The sequence below is a fragment of the Scomber japonicus genome, chromosome 5 (assembly GCF_027409825.1).
Source record: "Scomber japonicus isolate fScoJap1 chromosome 5, fScoJap1.pri, whole genome shotgun sequence".
NCBI classification, from domain to species: Eukaryota; Metazoa; Chordata; class Actinopteri; order Scombriformes; family Scombridae; genus Scomber; species Scomber japonicus.
In genome coordinates this window covers 24,078,298-24,098,123 of record NC_070582.1, presented here as the reverse complement: position 1 = coordinate 24,098,123, position 19,826 = coordinate 24,078,298, and the positions used below count along the sequence as shown (strand labels likewise).

Here is a 19,826-nt window from a genome sequence, read left to right as displayed (position 1 = left end):
ACATCAACAATTAGATAAAAATGACACAGGATGATTAATGTATTATTTAAATGTATTTAAATATGACTTTTTGGGTGATCTTCCCGTGAGTATGAGGAATGCTTTGGAACAGCATTTAGATCATAATGTAAGAACTTTCAATTTATTGAAACTATGACTGAAATGTGAAATGTTCTGTAAAATGTGGAAAAATGAAATAGTAATAATGCAAGTAAATGATTTATAAGTTTTGGCTTGTTAAAATGTCTTTGGGTGGTTGCATTGCACTGGAGTAATTTGAACTCATGACTCATGTATTTATAAAACGCTGGCTACATCCCTGCATGGGATTTCTTTTATTAATTCCTTTAATCTTTTCAAGGTTTGAACTTCTTGAAACCCTAACAGGATGTGAGATTTGTCCTCTTGTTCCTGTTTTCATCATTTCTCCAATGTTTCCAGTGTCTCCATAATTAATGAAAACATGCCCAAAATGCATAGACCTACAGTTTTGTCTAGGATACATTTTACAGCAAAGCTTCCTCAAATCTAGTCTCATTAATTTATGTTGTAATATCTGAATTACAAACCCCTTATCAACCCCAATATCCTTACTTTGTAATGTAGCTCTTTTCCCGGTAATAGCCACTCTGATAAACACTATTGGATGGGGACATTTTCAGTAAATTGGGTTATTTTCAATTTTCAATTTTCAATTTTCAATAGATTTTTTCAAATAGACAGTGGCCCAATGCTGCTTTGTATAACAGAAAAAGGGGTCATACAAGTCTTTCGTGTGACACAAATTAAATAAAGGCTGAAATTATTCATATTTTGCCGTCTTCATCCACTGTATGGATGATATCATCTGAGCTTTGCTTCAGCTGATAATTCTCTCTCTGCTGCTTCCTCCATCTTCTGGTCAGGGACCTGCAGCAGCTTGAGGACAGCACCCAACTCCCCCTACTCTCCCACTTCTCTGAGACAGTGGAAGGCCTCACCACCATAAGGGCCCTCAGGTAACATATTGTCTGGCTCTTCACATCCTCAGAGTCTTTCAGGGGTTGAAACATCAAGATTATAGTATAACAGGGAATTAAACTGTATTTCTCCTAAAAGTCCTTTAGTTTAATCAATTAAAATACATGCTAATCTCCCAGTAAGCTTTCCTCATTGATTCATGTTGATACACACTGATGAACAAGCACTGTTTGCATAGAATGCAGTCAGTTATCAGTGAATAGAAGGTAATTATAAATTATCTTTCCTCTGGCAGATATGAGCCCAGGTTCAGACAGAGGTTACTGCAGTTCACAGATGCCAACAACATCGCCTCTCTCTTCCTCACAGCAGCCAATCGTTGGCTGGAAGTACGCATGGTAATGATCCATTTACTGCTCAGCTCCTTCAGTCTCTGATCAATCCTGTTTGTTTACTTTAGACAGCAGTCATCTGGTTTCCCGTAACTGCTCCCTCTGTTGGGATGATAAAAAACTGAATTTTTCCCTATCCTTTTATAAACACAAAACGTGTGTCTTCTTGTAATTTGTATGTATCAGATGCATGGTTCTCACAGCTCATTCAGATTCTTGTGTTTCTCAGCTGCAGTGGAGATAATATTGATATGTTTATTGATGAATGTTCACAGATAAAAACACACAGGGCTTTTTACTGATTTGTCTTCATGTGTTGACAATAAACAGATCTGTAATCATAAATCAACTTTTGATTTTTATTACCTTTTATTTTATTCACATAGCACAATCTCTTGTCCTATGTTCTCCATTATTCAGTGGTGCTTCATCCTCTTGTCATGTTGACTCTCTGCAGGAGTATATCGGAGCCTGTGTGGTGTTGGTAGCAGCTGTAGCCTCCATCACAAACTCCCTCTATAACCAGCTGTCGACCGGTCTGGTGGGGCTTGGTCTGACCTATGCACTCATGGTGAGACTCTGTCCATGTGTGTGTTTGTGGGGGTTTTTATTGCTTTTTTACTGGTCATTTAAAGGACCCTACAGATGGTTAACCACACTAGTTAATGGCGGTATTGGCACATTAAAACACAGGGATCTAAAAGGTGCTACAACACTCTTTATCACTGGTAAAATGTTTCTGTTTTTGTAAAGTAAAATATGAAGAAAATATTACAAAAGGAACACTTGCGTTAAACAAAGACTTATATTAAATGACTAAATATTGAATATTCTTCACATTTGTATATTTACAGTTTACAAAACACATCTGATATGAATTTATTGTACTAATACACTATGTAGTCACATTCATATTTATTTAATTATCTTTGCACTAACTTCCTCATCAATGTTACCTGATTTATATTGTTTGATGTACTATTGTTGTGTTATACAGTATGTGCCTTGTAAGGTGTCCTTGAGTGCTTTGAAAGGCACCTTTAAATAAAATGCATTATTTTCATTATTATTATTATTAATATGAATGCAATACAAAACAATTAATTAACCACTCAAACACATCCATGATATACTAACTGGATAAATTAATTATAAGCTCTATTGTTGTGCAACTTGACAGGAGTCAAAGGAAAAGATTTGAGGTTTAAATAACTTCCTGTAGTTCAGGGACCTCATGGACTTATGATTAACAAGTCCATTAGTTTCTAATTGTGTATATTTTACATTATTTTAGACTGATTTCATAATCTGAACAAATATGAGATGTTTCACTGTGCTCCATTATATTTCTGATCAAGGATATTCCGTTTTAAAAACTTGTTTGGTAGTGGGCATGTGGCACCACTTTATTCATTTTATGTTTAAAAATTAGATTTACAGTAGTCATTGCTTGTTTATTTAGAATGAATTTGGTTAATAATAGCAGCTCACAAGCGTTTTCCCCTTTTTTTAATCTTAATTTTCCATAACAGGAAGCTGTGTTTGTCACATGAAAACCTTGTTTACTTTAAGCTATTGTAAACACAACAACTTGTAATGTTGATTCTATGTGTAGAGACAAACTGTAAAATCCAAGTGAAAATCACAGATTCTTGTGCATCATTATAGTATTTATTGATGAAAACTTATTTTAATACATGTATGAAAGCAATGAACCTTAATTATTCAAATGTTAGTCATGCATGCATTTTCTAGCACCTCTTTTTTACTCTATGGGCAGAAACATTACTGTACTGACTCATTAACCTCCTTCTAACCCTGTGTGTTTTTCTGTGTTGACATTTTCCCAACTCGTCTCTATCCAACCCCCTCCTCCTCCTCCTCCTCCTCCTCCTCCTCCTCCTCCTCTCCACTTCTCCTCCTTCTCCTCCTGCCCTCATGTATCAGGTGTCCAACTACATGAACTGGATGGTGCGTAACCTGGCAGACATGGAAGTACAGCTAGGCTCAGTCAAGAGGATTAACGGCCTCCTCAAAACTGAACCAGAGAATTACGATGGTCTGCTCAGTGAGTGCAGCAACACACTTAAATTAAACCTTTGACTAATTTAGCAGGTGCACAAAGAAATCTTGTCTGGTTGTGATTTCTTCCTCGCTCATGATGAAGTTTAAAGTTGTCCTACATTTACCCCACATTCATCATTGTCAGCTCAAGCTGGGGTATAATAGTACTAATGCTCATGAGAAATGTATATTTATCCCCCTTCAGCTGGTTTTAGAGGAGTTAAAGCATTTTAATCCTCCTAATAATCTATTTCACATCCATGTTTCCTTTCACCCATATAAATTTTAACGAAGTGGCAGGCGGCCTTTATAGTATTAAAATGCCTCATTACTACTTTTAAATGTGATGACGTTTTACATTTGGGTCTAATCATCACAAAATGACACTTATCAATTATATATCTACTACTAGGCAGCAGCAGAAACAGCTACAGTCAGTCTCCTCTAGCTTCTGGCTTCCCAAGAGGCATAAAGTAAATGAAAACTAAATTCCTGTGGCGTTTCTGTGTGTGTGCTCAGCTGTGTCTCAGGTCCCTGAAGGCTGGCCCCGACATGGAGAGATCAAGATCCAGAATCTGAGCGTCCGTTACGACACCACGCTGAAGCCTGTGCTCAAAAATGTTAACGCACACATCAGCCCTGGACAGAAGGTAAGCAAATGCTCAACCTGTGTGTGTGTGTGTCTCTGTGTGTGTGTGTGTGTGTGTGTGTGTGTGTGTGTGTGTGTGTGTATGATGGTGTATTGGTGATAATGATGATTCAGATTTGTTTGTTTTCAGGTGGGAATCTGTGGCAGGACTGGCAGCGGCAAATCTTCTTTCTCCCTGGCCTTCTTCCGCATGGTGGACATGTTTGAGGGTAAAATATAAATTCAATTTCACATCAGTATGCAGATATTATTGAACTTAATTCAATATTTCTAATGAAATGTGAACAATTCCATCCTAAATGCAGCACTAGTAAAAACAAAAAAAGCTGTATTTATTGATGAATGAAATACCTTAAATGCTGCACCCATGTAATTAATGAGTGTTTTTTCCCCTTTAGGGAGGATTGTGATTGATAACATCGACATTGCTAAGCTGCCTTTGCAGACCCTCAGGTCTCGCTTGTCCATCATCCTCCAAGACCCCATCCTGTTCAGCGGCACCATCCGGTATGATGAACTTTACTGTCATGTCCATCTTCACAGCAGTTTAGATTGCATGATAAGTTCTTCTAATTTCAGCAGAAAAAAGAAAAAGAAAAAACTTTTCCAGTAACTCCAGCTGATAAACAGCCACACACACTTCAAAGTGATTTATCTGGAGCATGAGTAGAGCTGAGAGTGTGTAGATAAGACGACATTCCTCTGAAAACTCCACCGCAGAGTTTTATTTTTAGACTTCAACAACAGTGACCATAAAAGCTTCGTCATGTCGGAAATGGTGATGAGTAGAAATTTTAAAAAGCGGCCAAACTGTTGTGTGGGAAATATATTGAAATATTCATAAAACGCTGCTCTCCTGATACAGTCACCTCACAGTATGATGGTTGATCATAGTTGCCTGTGTGTGTGTGTGTGTGTGTGTGTGTGTGTGTGTGTGTGTGTGTGTGTGTGTGTGTGTGTGTGTGTGTTTAGGTTCAACCTGGATCCGGAGATGAAGGCTACAGACGAGATGCTCTGGGAGGCTCTGGATATCGCTCAGCTGAAGCCTGTTGTTAAATTGCTTCCTGGAGGGCTTGGTGAGAATATATCTGTCAGTTAAAGTTTGCGTCTGTGTTATTTTGTGTGTGTCTGTATGTGTGTGTGTGTGTGTGTGTGTGTGTGTGTATAAAGACCGTTATTACTGTTAATGTCAGGGACTAAAAAATACTATATGAACAAATATATTCCACATTTAACTGTTGGTCTTGGTTTCAACACACTCAAATGATGCAGAATGCAGGATATAATCAAACATGTGTGCAATGAACATAGTAAATCCTTCACTATCAGCTGCTCATGTGTCTCAACTCCAAGATCAAGCTGCTGTATCAGAATACATGAGCATTAATTTTTTAAGTCCCTGTCAGAGCTGTGTTATGTGTTGCTGCTCCGTCTTGCTAAGTTTCAGACTGTAGCAGTCCCACAGATCAGACCAGATATTAGCTGAGAGCCTCTTCAGTGGAGTTAAACTATATATGTGATGAATGCTTGGTATGCTGATGAATGAGGCCTCCTCTCTACAGGGTGACTTACTTTAGCTCCTGTTGCTTTGCAGTTCATCACTCAGTTATTTATGTTTCTGTCATCCTCAAAACCTTCTCATAAAAACATGAAGCCTACTCTGCGCACACACACACACACACACACACACACACACACACACATACAGACTGCTGGTGTTCATCTTACTTTGATGTACTTCAGTTTGCTGTGGTTGCCACAGATACCTGCCCTTTCACTTTGTGAGACTGACAAATGTGTGTGTGTGTGTGTGTGTGTGTGTGTGTGTGTGTGTGTGTGTGTGTGACATATTGAAACTGAGCTACTCACTGCTAGAGTTTATATTCACTGGAGCTAAATGTTGAGTAAGATATTGATCTGTAACCCAGGAGTTAATGGCCTAGTTAATGTTGCTCTTTAATTGAATGAATGTAATTGCAGTGCCAACAGTGATTGTATTTAAATCAGTGTGCACTGTAGTAGAGGACTCTTTGTTACTGCAGTGGTGGTTACTTTTTATAAAATAAGATGCACAGTTTGAATTAGTTCTTGAATCATTCATATATTTAAAGTTCCCTTCCATTCATGCTTTGAGAATAAGTATATAAAATATTGTACTTTGAAAAATAGTTGTGTTTTTATCCACAAAAGTTAAATTATCTAAAATCTTTAAAATGACAACTACCCCTTCTTCCTCATTCCAAATTAGAGAATCTCTGAATATACAAATTCACACAGGGTATGTCTCCTACTTCATTGTAAAGTCAATTCTCAGTATTTGTGCACAGGAGGCTTCAAGTTTCCACATATGCCTGTGTACGATGAATACTAGACCAGGATTGGCTCTGGATGCGTGATGTCAGAAATCATGCTCGTAAGCCTGCCCTTAAATTTAAACTTTGAAGTCAGATTTTCAATAAAAATTTCCATTTTCAGCAGATAAATGTAAAAACAATCTTTAGTGTCAAACTCTGCACATACATCATTCTGCACAGTGAAGCTCAAACATATAACTGTAGGAACAAGAACATTAATGTTTAATATAGACTGCAAATACTGTAGTATACATTTTTATTTTTGATTTACTGTTTTACTATTCAGAAAATGTATCAGATGTTTTGGTCATTTCCTCAGTAAAGGAACAACTGTTAACCATGCATGTTATCCTGATGGCTACAGTTTATTTATTTTTATGAATCCTGTTTCCAGCAGCTCGAGATGATCCATTTTAAAAAGTTTCTTTTAAAAACTACCATCAATTTCCTGTTTTTAACCTTAAATACCCTGAAAAGCTTTTCCCATGTAACCAGTTTTGGAAAGCCAACTGACTTATAGGTCACTAGAGAGCAGTTCAGTTTTTCAAGCATCTATTTTTTTTATCATGGCCTCAAAACATAGAAATGTATACGGCAAATCAATCTTTAAGCCAAGAGTTAATGACAGATTAATGTTGTTCTTTCATCTAGGAAAAATGATCATGTTGAAGTGATGTAAACATAAATGTTGGTGGTGCATTGATATGCATTTATAAACCATGTTTAAATATGTTGTATGTTGTTTTCCTCTAGATACCATGGTGACAGAGGGAGGAGAAAACTTCAGCCAGGGTCAGAGACAGCTGTTCTGTCTGGCCAGAGCCTTTGTCAGGAAGAGCAGCATCCTCATCATGGATGAAGCCACTGCATCCATTGATATGGCAACGGTTAGTGTGCATTTAACACAGGAGCATTTTAATGGCTGTAAATGGAAAGGTGAAGATGAGAGGAGGAAACACACACACATGCACACGCGATAAAGGAAATGAGAGACAATGAAATGGAGGAGGTGAAGGAAATAAGAGATACAGTGATGTGAGAGGTGAAGCTTGAAGTTGACCAGGTAACTTTCATCTGCAGGTATGGCAACAATGAACACAGATGAAAAGCTGACATTTAAAGGCCCAGTCTGTGATTTTTGACCATCTAAACTTTATATTTTATAAGTTATATGATAATATAATTATAGATGGAAGAACTAAGGTTTGTGACTCTTACTTATATTATGTTGGTGTCTAGAGTTAGTCCAATGATTAAAAGATATGTCCATCATTTGAGAGCAATAGCAGGTTTGAATTTTGGATTGTACCACTAATTGATGATTTTTGATATGAGAGGAAAATGAAAAGGAGGCTGGAGTGGAGGAGGAGATGTGTGTAAAGCAGGAAGAGAAAGAATGAAATAGAAGGAAAATACTCAGTAAGAGCCTGAGGGGACACAGGCGTCATCAAATCACTGCTTCTTACTTAAAACCTTCTCTTCAATGATCAGGCACAAAGAGAATTCCAGCGTATAATAATAACGCTGTACCGTCCACTGCCCTCCAGCAAACAGAGCTGAGCTTTGGTCATGGACCCAACAGCGAGCTCAGTCAATGAGGAACAAGGAGGTGACAGTTTGAAAAGGCTTCATGAGATGGTTTTGGCTCCATGAAAGAAGATCTTAATGCTTTTCAAAGACATTTTAGTTTGCAGCATTAGATATTAATGTGATGCTAAAATCTCCAGACTAAAGAAGGTCATGTTAGATCCTATAAAGTGAGTGAAACATACAACTATGTGGCGTTTCCATGGAAAACAAAATGCTGGAGTGTTTACTGTGTTTACAGATGTTTTAGCAGTAAATCAATTTGAACATGTGTGTGTATTATCCAGTGGAAGGTCATATTGAATCTATTAGTGTTTTTTGTCATAGTCATCCTCCTTTCTCTCTCTGCCTCTGTCCCCACAGGAGAGTATTCTGCAAAAAGTGGTGATGACTGCTTTTGCTGACCGAACAGTAGTTATAATTGCAGTGAGTATTGTACCCTTCACTCTTTACAGTAACGCATGCAGCTCTGACGTTTATCTGCACTGCTGATGCAGTTCATGTAAACTGATGCAGAGCTGCAGAAAAATGCAGCGTGGACATATAACAACTGCAGGACTGCGTTGAGAACAGGCGATGAAATGCAGCCAAGATCTGAGCTGATGAAGCCAGATTTAAAAGTAAAAGTGTTTCAGGGTCCTGTAGTATTATCATCAATCAGATGAAGTAGTTGAGAGGAAACATTTCTTGACTGTAAGGCTAGAGTGTCTTGTGTCTGTGACAGCAACTGTCTTAATTCATGTCCTACCTTTACCAGCAATTTGATAACAGCATCACACAGCAGTTTCTGTCTCAAATATCTTTTGCAAATGTACAACAATAAAGAATTGACTTTTTATGATTGTGGATGTTTGAGTCTGTATAAGAAACAAATGTTCTCTCCCCCTCCACTGCACAGCATCGCGTCCACACTATCCTGAATGCCGACCTGGTGATTGTGATGAAGCGGGGGATCATCCTGGAGTATGACAGGCCCCAGGCCCTGCTGGAGAAGGAGGACAGTATCTTTGCCTCCTTCGTGCGAGCAGACAAGTAGCACAAAAAAAGGGAGAGGAAGTATTAAAGGAAGACATTCAAAGTGCAATTGTCCCATGGAATATATTTCCTTTATTTTTTAATCACGTTGTATTATATTTGTACATAAAAATGTTAATTCTTTGTTAATAAAACATAAATTATCATTTAAATTGGTGGTTTTTATTGTGTGTGGTTTTGGGGAAAATGAGGGAAGTAAGAAAGTGGTGTGTGTGTGTGTGTGTGTGTGTGTGTTTTTAAAGTCACTGGTGGATTGCAAGTTTAAAATGTGCTGGACTGAAGCACAAGAAGCCAACAGAGTGATCGTCCTCATATTCTCATAGCTATCACAGTGGGGTGAAAGACTGCTGGAGCCAAGACTGGCATCTGACATTAGAAAGTTATATGGATGCCAGCAGCACACAGTGGCCAACGGTCACCACTGTAAAACACAGTAGTTAAAAAACTAAATCTGACCCCTGTGGTTGAACAACCTTCTTTCTTTATCTATGGAATCTGTGGAGGTTTATAACAAACAGCCTGAGGATGATTTACTGTAGAGTGCCCTATATTTAACTCATTAGAGTATGAGTTGCCTGTGGCACTCAGTGCTGCACATATAACTCTTTTAAATGCATAATGGACCCGCTCCTGCATTCTCATTGAAAATCACAGGAAGGGCACCACAGAGATGGTGGAGGGAGGGACTGCCTCGCGTTCCCATCTCACGTTACCGAGCTGTAGAGAAGTGGCGGAGTCACTGCGCCACTAAGGCCAGCCTTCTTATCCATAGGTGATCAAACTCGGCTCAGAGGCCCGCTAAACACCTGCACCTACATTTCCCATCTCACTGAATTTCATTTGTGTCTGAGGCCGCGGCAAGTGCGCACCAGCAGTGGGCTGATTTACAATGGCACGGGACTGCGTGGCGTGACTTGGCGCAGCTATGCCTGCTCGGTCGGTGCTGTGAGTGAGTGACGGCGGCAGCTGCGCTGCTGGAAGAAGAATCTTCTCATGGGACTGCCCGGTTGTGAATCGCCTGATCTGGAGGCAACGTGAGGAGCGCACATACCTCCAGAAAACGGTCGACAACAAGACTCTCCCCCCTTTCCACGACAGCTGCTGCGGTGCTGATACCGATGAGCGTCGGGTTGGTAAGAAAAGGCACCAGGAGAGAAGTGAACAATTCATTCACGCATCAGTGCCTCCAAAGCCAAAAGGCTCTGGGTGCATAGTATGGGAGCGCTATGTTGTCCAGGAAAGGACTCATTCCTGATGATTACGTGCTAACACGTTTGGCTGAGGATGTGCAGCCGCCCAAATTCAAGGCGAAACCGAGGAAAGCCCGGTTTGTCGCCAAGAACGGCACCTGCAATGTGGCGCACACTAACATCCGAGAACAGGGCCGTTTCTTGCAGGACGTCTTCACCACTCTGGTGGATTTAAAATGGCTTCACACGCTCATCATTTTCACCATGTCTTTCCTGTGCAGCTGGCTCCTTTTCGGGATGATCTGGTGGCTTGTCGCCTTTGCGCACGGCGATTTGGACCAGAATGGAGACGACTTTATCCCGTGCGTAACGGACATTCACTCCTTCTCTTCCGCTTTTCTCTTCTCCATAGAGGTCCAGGTGACCATCGGCTTCGGGGGACGGATGATCACGGAGGAGTGCGTCTCCGCTATCATCATCCTGATCGTGCAGAACATCGTCGGGCTGGTCATAAACGCCATAATGCTCGGCTGCATCTTCATGAAAACTGCGCAGGCGAACCGGCGCGCAGAGACTCTCATTTTCAGCAAGCACGCCGTCATCTCCGTCCGAAACAACAAACTCTGCTTCATGGTGCGCATCGGGGACCTGAGGAAAAGCATGATCATCAGCGCCACCGTCCGGATGCAGGTGGTAAGGAGAACCACCACCGAGGAGGGAGAGATGGTGCCTCTGGACCAGATCGACATCCACATGGATAACCCGGTGGGCACAAACGGTATTTTCCTGGTGTCCCCACTCATCATCTGCCACGTGATCGACAAAGACAGCCCTCTGTATCAGCTCTCCTCCACCGACCTGCAGCACGAGGACATCGAGGTGATCGTGGTGCTGGAGGGGGTTGTAGAGACCACTGGCATCACCACGCAGGCCAGGACCTCCTATGTGTCAGAGGAGATCCTGTGGGGGCAGCGCTTCGTGCCTACCGTGTCCGAGGAGGACGGCATGTACGCGGTGGACTACTCCAAGTTCGGCAATACTATGAAGGTGCCGACACCTTGCTGTAGCGCCAAGAAACTGGATGAAGTGGGGGGCATCGCTCTGTTTAAGATGAACGAGGGCGTCACCTTGCGGACGTCTGTGAGAAGGCGGCGCACAGTGGCCCGGCGGTCCAGGCTAGAGAGTTAGAAAAAGTGATGATCTGTGTAAAACATGTCAGCCAGCATTTTGTATGAGAATGAATGAAGATTGATTACTTAGGTATGAAGAGTATTAAATGATGAAACGCATATGTATTTAATAATTAACTATATTATGAGATGTTATTAGTATATTTCACCATGTAATCAAATGTGCACGCACATCAACATGCTGTTTGCTCAGGGTCAGTGTGGAAATGCACAGATAACAAATGCACTGAGTTTTATGAGATGTGACTGTTATTTAAACTAATAAGTCCTGATATCTAGAATGGAGACAAAGTCCAGTTTGGATGTTTAATCTTTTTTTTTTTTTTCTACAGACAATTGTCTTTATATTTAATTGTGTCAGAATGAAAAATATAAAGCAATAAAGAAGAAAGATTCATGTAGTGTGTTGTTTGTGGACAAAATAATACGACTTCAATAAAGTCCAATACCAATATAAATTGAGAAAAACTTAAATTTATTTAAATTGCCTGATATTTTATATATCCTTCACATTTGGTTATAAAAGCTATAACATAATATACTTTAGACAAGAAATGAACTTCTCTGGTGGACAAATGACCTCAAGCATGGTGGCGTTTCTCTACTGCAATTTCTTATTTATCAGCTGACAAATATGTAAGTACAGATATTCTGTATCAGTGATAAACTACTAAGTAACTGCTATGTTCTACACACTAGACCAGTCAATCCTGATATTCAGTCCCTATTATGTGGTTTAACCGCCACAAATACTGGATGCTACATTTCCCATGATGCAACTTTTCCATAACTGTCGGTACACACCTGTCTCTCCCCACACTTCCAGTTTGTAAAAACCTTTGCTGATTAAAAATTGAGTTTCTAAACTCAAGAAAAGATACCATTGATGACATCATCATCAATGATTTCCTCCTTGACAAAGCTCCTCGTCAGACACCGAAGCTATACGACTGTTCTCACCACTAATGACAAAACAGCTTCAAGGGTGAAACTGGAGGTGGCAACATCTTCATGTTTTCTTCCCTTTGCATTGTTTACACAAACAAAAGACACATACACAGGATGGCATTTCTCTCTTTTATTAGATTATAATCCGCAGAGCTTAAAATATTAAATTGCTTTTAACTTAGTTAATAATTAAAATACATAAAAACGAGAGCCAGAACTGAAGAACCCTGCAAAAAAAGAAAAAAAATTAAAATAAATAAAAAAGGAGAATTATAAACCCAATCCTCCTCCATACAGAGGCTGTCTGACAGAACCCGCTTGCGATTCTTTGTACAGTAAAGTCCAAGCAGACTGTGCATTTTCTATACATGTGTAATGATACCATTATTGTTATTATTATTTCCGAACTAATTTTCCTCTGATAATCTTTTTAAAAAGCAAATTTAAAAAGGGACACGTAAAAACAAAAAAACATTAAAACAAACAAACAAACCAAAAAAATAAAACAACAGAAGGAGATTTTTAGTGACTGTGAAACAGCAGAGCAGCTCCGCACCATTGCTCTCACCCCTCTTTCCGTCTCCCTCTCTGGGCCGGCAGACATTACCTCATGTCTTTGTCCTTCTGAGCTGCTGGAGTGGGTGTGGGGGTGGTGTTGGTGGTTTTAAGAAGAAGCTGCTGTGCTGAACACCATCAAACAGCTCTGATTCAGCCACACCAATCTGTCTCAAAGTGTCGATTCTCTGGTCAGATTAAATATCTAATATACAATCTTTATATTTTCTTCTCTGTCTCCCTGTTTCTGTGGCGTTCTCTACATCTCTGCTGCCCTCTACAGGTTGGCTCTGGGACATGTTCGTTAGGGGTACACCGGGTGATTATGTGGCTTTACTGGAGTTATACACAGTCTGTAAAACGCAAGACTGAGCAGTCTGGTGAACGAGGGACAGAGAATGAAAAGAGAGGAGCTTCTCTCTGGCAGCAGTGACATTTTCTCTCAGGTCCTGAGTAGGGAGCGTTTTCATCATTCCCCACATAAACAACCCAAACAGTGACTGGCTAGTTTCACCCCGTCAGGCAGTAACATGGCTCTCCGCTGTCCGACGTGGTGGCCGTGCGCCCGCCAGAGAGGGGAAGGACGAGCCCGCAGGTCAGAAGAGACGCCTCTTCTCCACACATTAACAACACTGTACAATAGTAGGTCGAAGCAAAGCAGAGCCCCCTTCCTGTACTGTATGTTAGGCAGAGGATAGAGGGAGGTGAAGGGCCCACGGACACGCTGCATTCCCCCCTCCCCAACAAAAAAGAAAACTGAATAAAACTTCAACAAAAATAAAAGTGAAATAAAACCAAAAAATAAAAACATACACATACTTTTTTGTTCCTAGTTTAAATTGCAGAGAAGATGGGAGGGATTTGCCCCTGGGAGGAAAGCTCACGCCAATTCCTGCTGGCGTGACAAACCCCTCCCCGCCACCCCAAACCCCCCTGAAACCCCCTCCCCCCCTTCCTTCCGGCTGGTTGGTTGGTGTCGTAGCGAAATACAAGGGTAGTGGAAGGTCTCTTTAAGTCCTACTGGCACCAAGGAAGGGGGCCAGGCTGTCTTTCCTTCTCTCCTCTATCTTTTCTTCTATCACCCCCCGGGGCTGGTGTCTCACCGCTACCCCCTGCTCATCTCTCCGTCACGTGATTTTGTGCAGAGGGGGAGGACGCTGAGGCTGGGGCAGAGGGGGCCGGTGCAGGTGGCGGGGCGGGGGCGCAGAGGATTTCGGACAGGTCGTCCATGATACAGGTCTCCTTGGGGTCGACTAGGTTGAATTCCCTTACGAAAACGATGAAATGTGCATACAGAGTGTTCAAGTGGCCTTGCAGGTCCATAGCCACGGTCTCTTTAAAGTGCGCCCAGTAGAGGTGAGCCAGCACGTGGAACAGGTACCGGCAGATCTTCTTTACCAAGGACTCAAAGGAGTTGGGGAATTCTTTGCCTGAGGGGAGAAAGGAAACAAAAGCAGACAGGAGAGACGGGATTAAAAAACTGGAATCACCACAGGGGAGAAAATGGTTAAAGTTCACCTCCGCTTAAAAAATGTGTTTTTCTTCTTGTTCCTACAGTTGGATGTTTGTGCTTCACTGTGCAGAATGATATATTCATCCGTGTAACTTTAAGAACTAATTAACTAAACTTCTTTGTAGTCAAACTCGAAGAAATAGAGCATTTGGACTACTTTCAGTTGCGCATGAATACACACTTTCCAGCAGCAGGTTAATAATGTAACTGAAAATATAGTGTAATGTGTCAGTATTGTGGCTCATTTATGTGTTTTTAATTGGACAACAAAGGAGCTCCCTGGCCCAGAGGAATACTTGTCAGGAGGATCAATTTCTTTTCATTTGATTTGTTTATCATAAGAAGAACAGATGTATCCTTTAACTGCTAAAAGTCTAACAGAAATGTCTCTTGTAAGACCACCACTCCTTCACTCTCTTCTTGAACTTCAACATCTTAAGCAGAAGGGGGCAGCAGTACAATAGGAGTTATTTCTGGGGGTCTTTGGCACCTCAGAGGCAGAGGAGGGGACACTCACCATATTTTGTAGGAAAGATTTCCTCGTCTGTGACCAGTTTCTGACAAAGACTCATTACAAAGTCGACATATTGCGGAGCATTGCACTTCGTCTTCTTCCCCCTCTCGTCATACCAGTAGTATATTCTAGAGAGACACACAGAAAGAACAAAAAGCATTGGTCACATAAACCTTGAATAATACCATTATGCAATTCTTAAGACATTATTTCACAACTGTGAGCTGACGTTTAATTAATCATAGTGAATGTTTAGAAAAGAATGTCTGTGGTTGAGGTAGCAGCAGCTCTGACAGACACAAGCATTTCCTGGAACTTAAACAGTGAAATTATTCATACAAGCAGGAAGAGAGACAACATACAGGTGACCGGTGAGACATAATTGTCCTATGAGACATTAACCTGCTCTATTTCCTCATTTAGGGAAAACCCATATTCCTACTCACGTCTCATTTTGAATGAAGATACGGGCCACTGACTCTTGTGCACCGGTTTACAAACCATCTTGTGACTCATACTGACACATTCTTATCCACATATCAAGTTTGCATGTTTTCATTCCAGTGGACTTGGTGAACCCTGTGCCCCAGAGCTTTAATTTCCTGATTGGGCCAAATTCCCCTTTGTCACGGGAGTTAACGGGACACTGATCCCCCGCCCCCCTCCTTCCTCAGTCCCTGGGCCTGTCCCGCTGCGGGTCAAACATTTCCGGATGGGCTGACCTAGATAGCTGAATTGTTAGCGGATGGTTAGCAAAAGTCAAAGAGCGGGTCAGCAGCACAGAGCTAGTCACGCTAGCAGATCACCTAAGAGATATATGAGCTAGCAGGAGGTGGCTATTAGTGAGCTAAGGAAAGAAGAGACAAAAAGGTAAGGTAAGGACGGAGACAAAAGGGCAGTAAAGAAGTAGAGTGCGAGGAGTGATGCTGTTTATTGGCGCTGGTCTGAGGGGCAGTGGGGCAGACATTACAAATCCTGAGGAATGTGAAGCATCCGCATTACTGACCCTGCAGGAGGGTCAGTGCTGACCACAGAACCAGAATCAGACGCTTACAACACACTTAGTCACATAGGATTAGACTTTGTGTGTGTGTGTGTGTGTGTGTGTGTGTGGGAGAGAGAGAGACGCTGACTAAACTACAAACATGACTTCTCCACTCCTTCTTCTCCGCCCAGACATCCTGAGATGATGAAACTGCATCCACCTGCAGTATGCACGCTGTTCATGTGAGGGTTGGAGTGTGATGTACAAGTCCTTTGGCTTCTATTCATGGGTTTCTTAATAATTCCACATAGTTTTTAAACTTGTAGTCATTTCATTGTTTTTAGTTTTGTGATTGTCATTTGTTCTTTCTTTCCTGTCAACTGTGTGTGTGTGTATCTGTTGATCTGGGTCGTGACCTGCTGTCGCCCTTACAGGGATAAAGTAAGTTGTATTACATTAAATTGAAATTCCTCATCTAATTGCACTGAACAATAAAACAACCAAAACTTGAAAAAATATATTATTGTTAGGGTTCCTTTTTTCCCTTTTCTGTTCTTATGAATCAGTTTTATTCATTCATTCACACATTTAATATATTTGAAATGCATATCCCTCTGTAGTCTCCAAGATTTTTATTTTTGTTGGTATAGGGCTATATGATATTTGGCTCCACCTGTATAATGTACATGTTTAGAGAAAATAAATATATTTGAAACTTTTGTCTTTTGTTTTAACAAACAAACCCAAAATAGAACAGACTGAAACAAATGCTAATAATCAGTGAAAGCATATTACAACACATCTCCCTCTCCCTCTCTCTCACACACCCACATACACACGCACACACACACACACACACACATCTATCCACCCACCCATTCAAAATGGGTCTAAATAGCTACCAAATGGTTCCGTTCCCTCATAGCTCATGGAAACATTTTCTTCCAAAAATAGTGCTGAGCTCTGCCTTCGGGCAGGGGCACTGACGCTGCTGTGACTGTGGCTCAGTCAGTTCTCACCACAGAGGGGGGCGTGGGTGCCAGGTCCTCCATGGGCAGGAAAGGGTGGGGTGCAGGGTGCTGGGCAGCGGAGGAAGGTGAAAGACACTAAAATACATGGACCTTTTATTCTGGGGTTGAAGCTGTGAGACTAATTAAAAAGTCTATTACTGTGTTTTTCCTTGTGTTGCTTCTACAACTCTCCACAGCTCAACTGACAGTGCAAATAGAAACATGTTAATCGCCACTGCCCTCTCCTCTCTTCACATACCGCAGACGAAGCAAGGTTGCGTCTTCCATTTTTCAGGGTGTGTGTTAACAGCAGCAGCTTTAAGGTGACAGCAGTGGAAAAATCCACTGTTGACTGAGAGGTTAACTCGTGACAGGTTGGTCTCTCACAGCAAATCTGTCGTATGTGTGTCATTTCTCAACAGCTGTGTTATTTGTCATTGTCATATTTTTGTCCTGCGTGGGTGTGCACATACACTTGTATACTCTGTGTAATGTGTTAAGAGGTTTGTACTGAGTGCTGCTGTTTCTGGAAGTGTGGGGAATCTGGTTTTTCCAGCTTTCAGTACACACAGGGGTAGTGAAGGCCTCACTCCAAAGACAAGGGCTCACACATAAAGACGGCACCCTGCCCTGACAGGGAAGACTAGTCATAAATACTTACAGTTAGTCACCTCCCCTCTGATAACATGGCATGAATATGCCTCCATGTTGTGATTATCATTCAACTTTGACTACAGCAGAAGTATGCCCTGTTTTACTGTACACTGTAGCAATTACACACCTTGGCAGAAAACTGCAACTTTATATAGATTATAGATTAAAACATGAGGTAATTGACCTTTGGAGCGTCACCTTTTTCCTGACTACACCTACCATCTGTGCTTCTTCTAAAATGATCACATTATCATAGAACAAGGACAGCAGCAATTAGCTGTAAACAAGCTGTAAACTAAAGTGGGTAAAAAGTTGTTGTCTTGACTTTATCTGGCTCACTGTGGTCTGTGTTGTCAATGCTTTCTTTAAATATGCTTGACAGAAAGGTGTCACACTGCTGTACTGCAGCTCTGTAAATACACAGCTTGACTAATGTGACAAGGGAAACACACATTTAACACAGGGACATTAAAAGAAAGACAAAAGCAGTATTTACACAGATTGTGACAGTGGCCTGTCCCGTGTTTCACTGTGGTGTGTTAAAGCTGACTACAGCACATTCCAAGACAGAATGTGTGAACAGTAAAAACACCAAAATCAACCTGATTAAACCCCTCTGGGTTTTGAGTCCTTCACTGTTAATTCAGGGAAGCATCCCTTGATGAATTAACCAATGGGACGCTAGATTTCTGATAAATAAACCAATGGACCTCGGTAGGTGAGCAATGAATAAACCAAAAGTGGTGGGGGGTTAACTTACGTGTTGCATGCCGTCATGGTTTGACAGGTCTCCCCAGTGCAGAACTCTGAGATGGTGCTGTACTGCAGGTTGATAAGATTGAAGAATGTTGTTGCTGTAGCGAACACAAGAAGACAACACACATGATGTTATTTAGTTTGCCACACAGGAATAAACCATGTCTTCAATACAATCATGAGAAAAATGACTAAATAATGCCTGAACATAAAAGCAGCACGTTTGTGTCATGTCACGTTCTCACGTTCTATGAATGGTGAAGACACACCTACACTGATGTAGTCTGTCTTGTATCTGTCACGGTTATCAGTGTCACAGTCAAATGCACTCACCAATCCATCAAGTCACTACATACTTCAACAGTGTGTAAGCTTCAAAAACGAAACAAAACAGAACAAACAAAAAAAAAAGAGATATGGGAGATAACCGCAGTCTTGTCAAGCATTTAAGGTGTTGCTCCCAACAATTTATACACAGTCTAAACACAAATATATGCTCCATGATTGACTAAAAGCATTAAATAAATGGGCTATTCAAGGAAACCAAATTTATTTTTTTAATTTATTTATTCTAATTTATTTTTTTTAATTTACTTGACTTTCAATAGTTACAATATTACAATTCCATGAATTGTAATCATACTGTGGAGTTTTATGCAGAGTGAAAGTTCTTAACTTGCAGCAGTGTGACCGCTATACTGTCTGCCTTCTACTTATGAGGATTGAATGAAGAGGAAAAATCCACTATATAGTGACGTAGAAGTCGTGGCTGACTTCGTTTGATTATTTCCTCCCATGTCTTATTGCTCCAGTGACTTTTGTTGTTGCTAATTTTGTCCCAATTTTTTTCCTCATGTTTGGTAGCTATAACAGTTTCTACTAACCTAGAACCTTGGGAGGGCTGAAAACTGCAGGCAGTCCTTTATGTTGTTTTATATAGTTGTGTTTAAGCTTCTGCACTGAACCTCTGAACACATATTCCTCAGATTTATGAAAAAAGGGCCTGTGATTTTCTGAAAGTCATGTTGGGCAGATATTAACACATTGTGCTAAAGTGTGTGAGATTAATTTAATTGTGATCTCCTGGTTTTACTGTATAGATCAAACCCAATAATACAATATGAACGTTTTATCATCCCACAGGACCCAACCACTATTCTCCTGCTTGTAGGGAAATATTCAGTACTGTTGGCTTATACTTATGAGTATAATTAAAAGGCACCAATCATTATTGATTCAGTTTTTAAAAAACTGTTTAATCAAAAAAGTAACTCAGCCTGATTGTTTGAGCTCAAGCTAAAACCCAATTAGTGGTGGATACAAGTTTATACAAGCCAGATTAAGTAGCTTCCAATTTCCTGTGGAAAAACGCATGAACACGTGACAACATGTCCCATCTGTTTTATATAACAGAGTTTTATCAGCCTAAAATAAAAGGGGAAAAAGGAATGCTTGTTTTCTCCTTTTGCC

General features: G+C 40.8%; 3 protein-coding genes across 7 annotated transcripts in view; 2 read left to right on the top strand and 1 right to left on the bottom strand.

Annotated features, from left to right (window-relative positions):
• The window catches only part of abcc8 (ATP-binding cassette, sub-family C (CFTR/MRP), member 8), a 58,964-nt gene extending 49,922 nt beyond the window's left edge, over positions 1-9,042 (top strand). For all 3 annotated transcript variants that reach the window (XM_053319763.1, XM_053319761.1, XM_053319762.1), the window contains 11 exons: positions 906-998; positions 1,256-1,358; positions 1,810-1,923; positions 3,300-3,420; positions 3,936-4,066; positions 4,196-4,274; positions 4,464-4,572; positions 5,038-5,141; positions 7,173-7,306; positions 8,370-8,432; positions 8,905-9,042. In XM_053319763.1, the coding sequence (XP_053175738.1) occupies positions 906-998; positions 1,256-1,358; positions 1,810-1,923; positions 3,300-3,420; positions 3,936-4,066; positions 4,196-4,274; positions 4,464-4,572; positions 5,038-5,141; positions 7,173-7,306; positions 8,370-8,432; positions 8,905-9,042 (1,189 nt within the window). The remainder of the gene's footprint in view (positions 1-905; positions 999-1,255; positions 1,359-1,809; positions 1,924-3,299; positions 3,421-3,935; positions 4,067-4,195; positions 4,275-4,463; positions 4,573-5,037; positions 5,142-7,172; positions 7,307-8,369; positions 8,433-8,904) is intronic.
• A 1,142-nt stretch (positions 9,043-10,184) lies between these two features.
• On the top strand, positions 10,185-14,998 carry kcnj11 (potassium inwardly rectifying channel subfamily J member 11). Of its 2 annotated transcripts, XM_053319766.1 has the most exons (2): positions 10,185-11,317; positions 14,939-14,998. In XM_053319766.1, the coding sequence occupies exons 1-2, from the start codon at positions 10,268-10,270 to the stop codon at positions 14,996-14,998; spliced, it is 1,110 nt and encodes a 369-aa protein (XP_053175741.1). In that variant the 5' UTR covers positions 10,185-10,267. The 2 variants fall into 2 exon arrangements, with proteins under 2 accessions (XP_053175741.1, XP_053175740.1); XM_053319765.1 differs by lacking the exon at positions 14,939-14,998 and having other exon boundaries at positions 10,185-11,551.
• Positions 12,485-19,826, bottom strand: part of mob2a (MOB kinase activator 2a) — a 59,014-nt gene continuing 51,672 nt past the window's right edge. For both annotated transcript variants that reach the window (XM_053319768.1, XM_053319767.1), the window contains exons 3-5: positions 18,361-18,454; positions 14,955-15,079; positions 12,485-14,354 (exon numbers count right to left, since the gene is read on the bottom strand). In XM_053319768.1, coding sequence (XP_053175743.1) covers positions 14,041-14,354; positions 14,955-15,079; positions 18,361-18,454 — 533 coding nt within the window. In that variant the 3' untranslated portion in view covers positions 12,485-14,040. The remainder of the gene's footprint in view (positions 14,355-14,954; positions 15,080-18,360; positions 18,455-19,826) is intronic.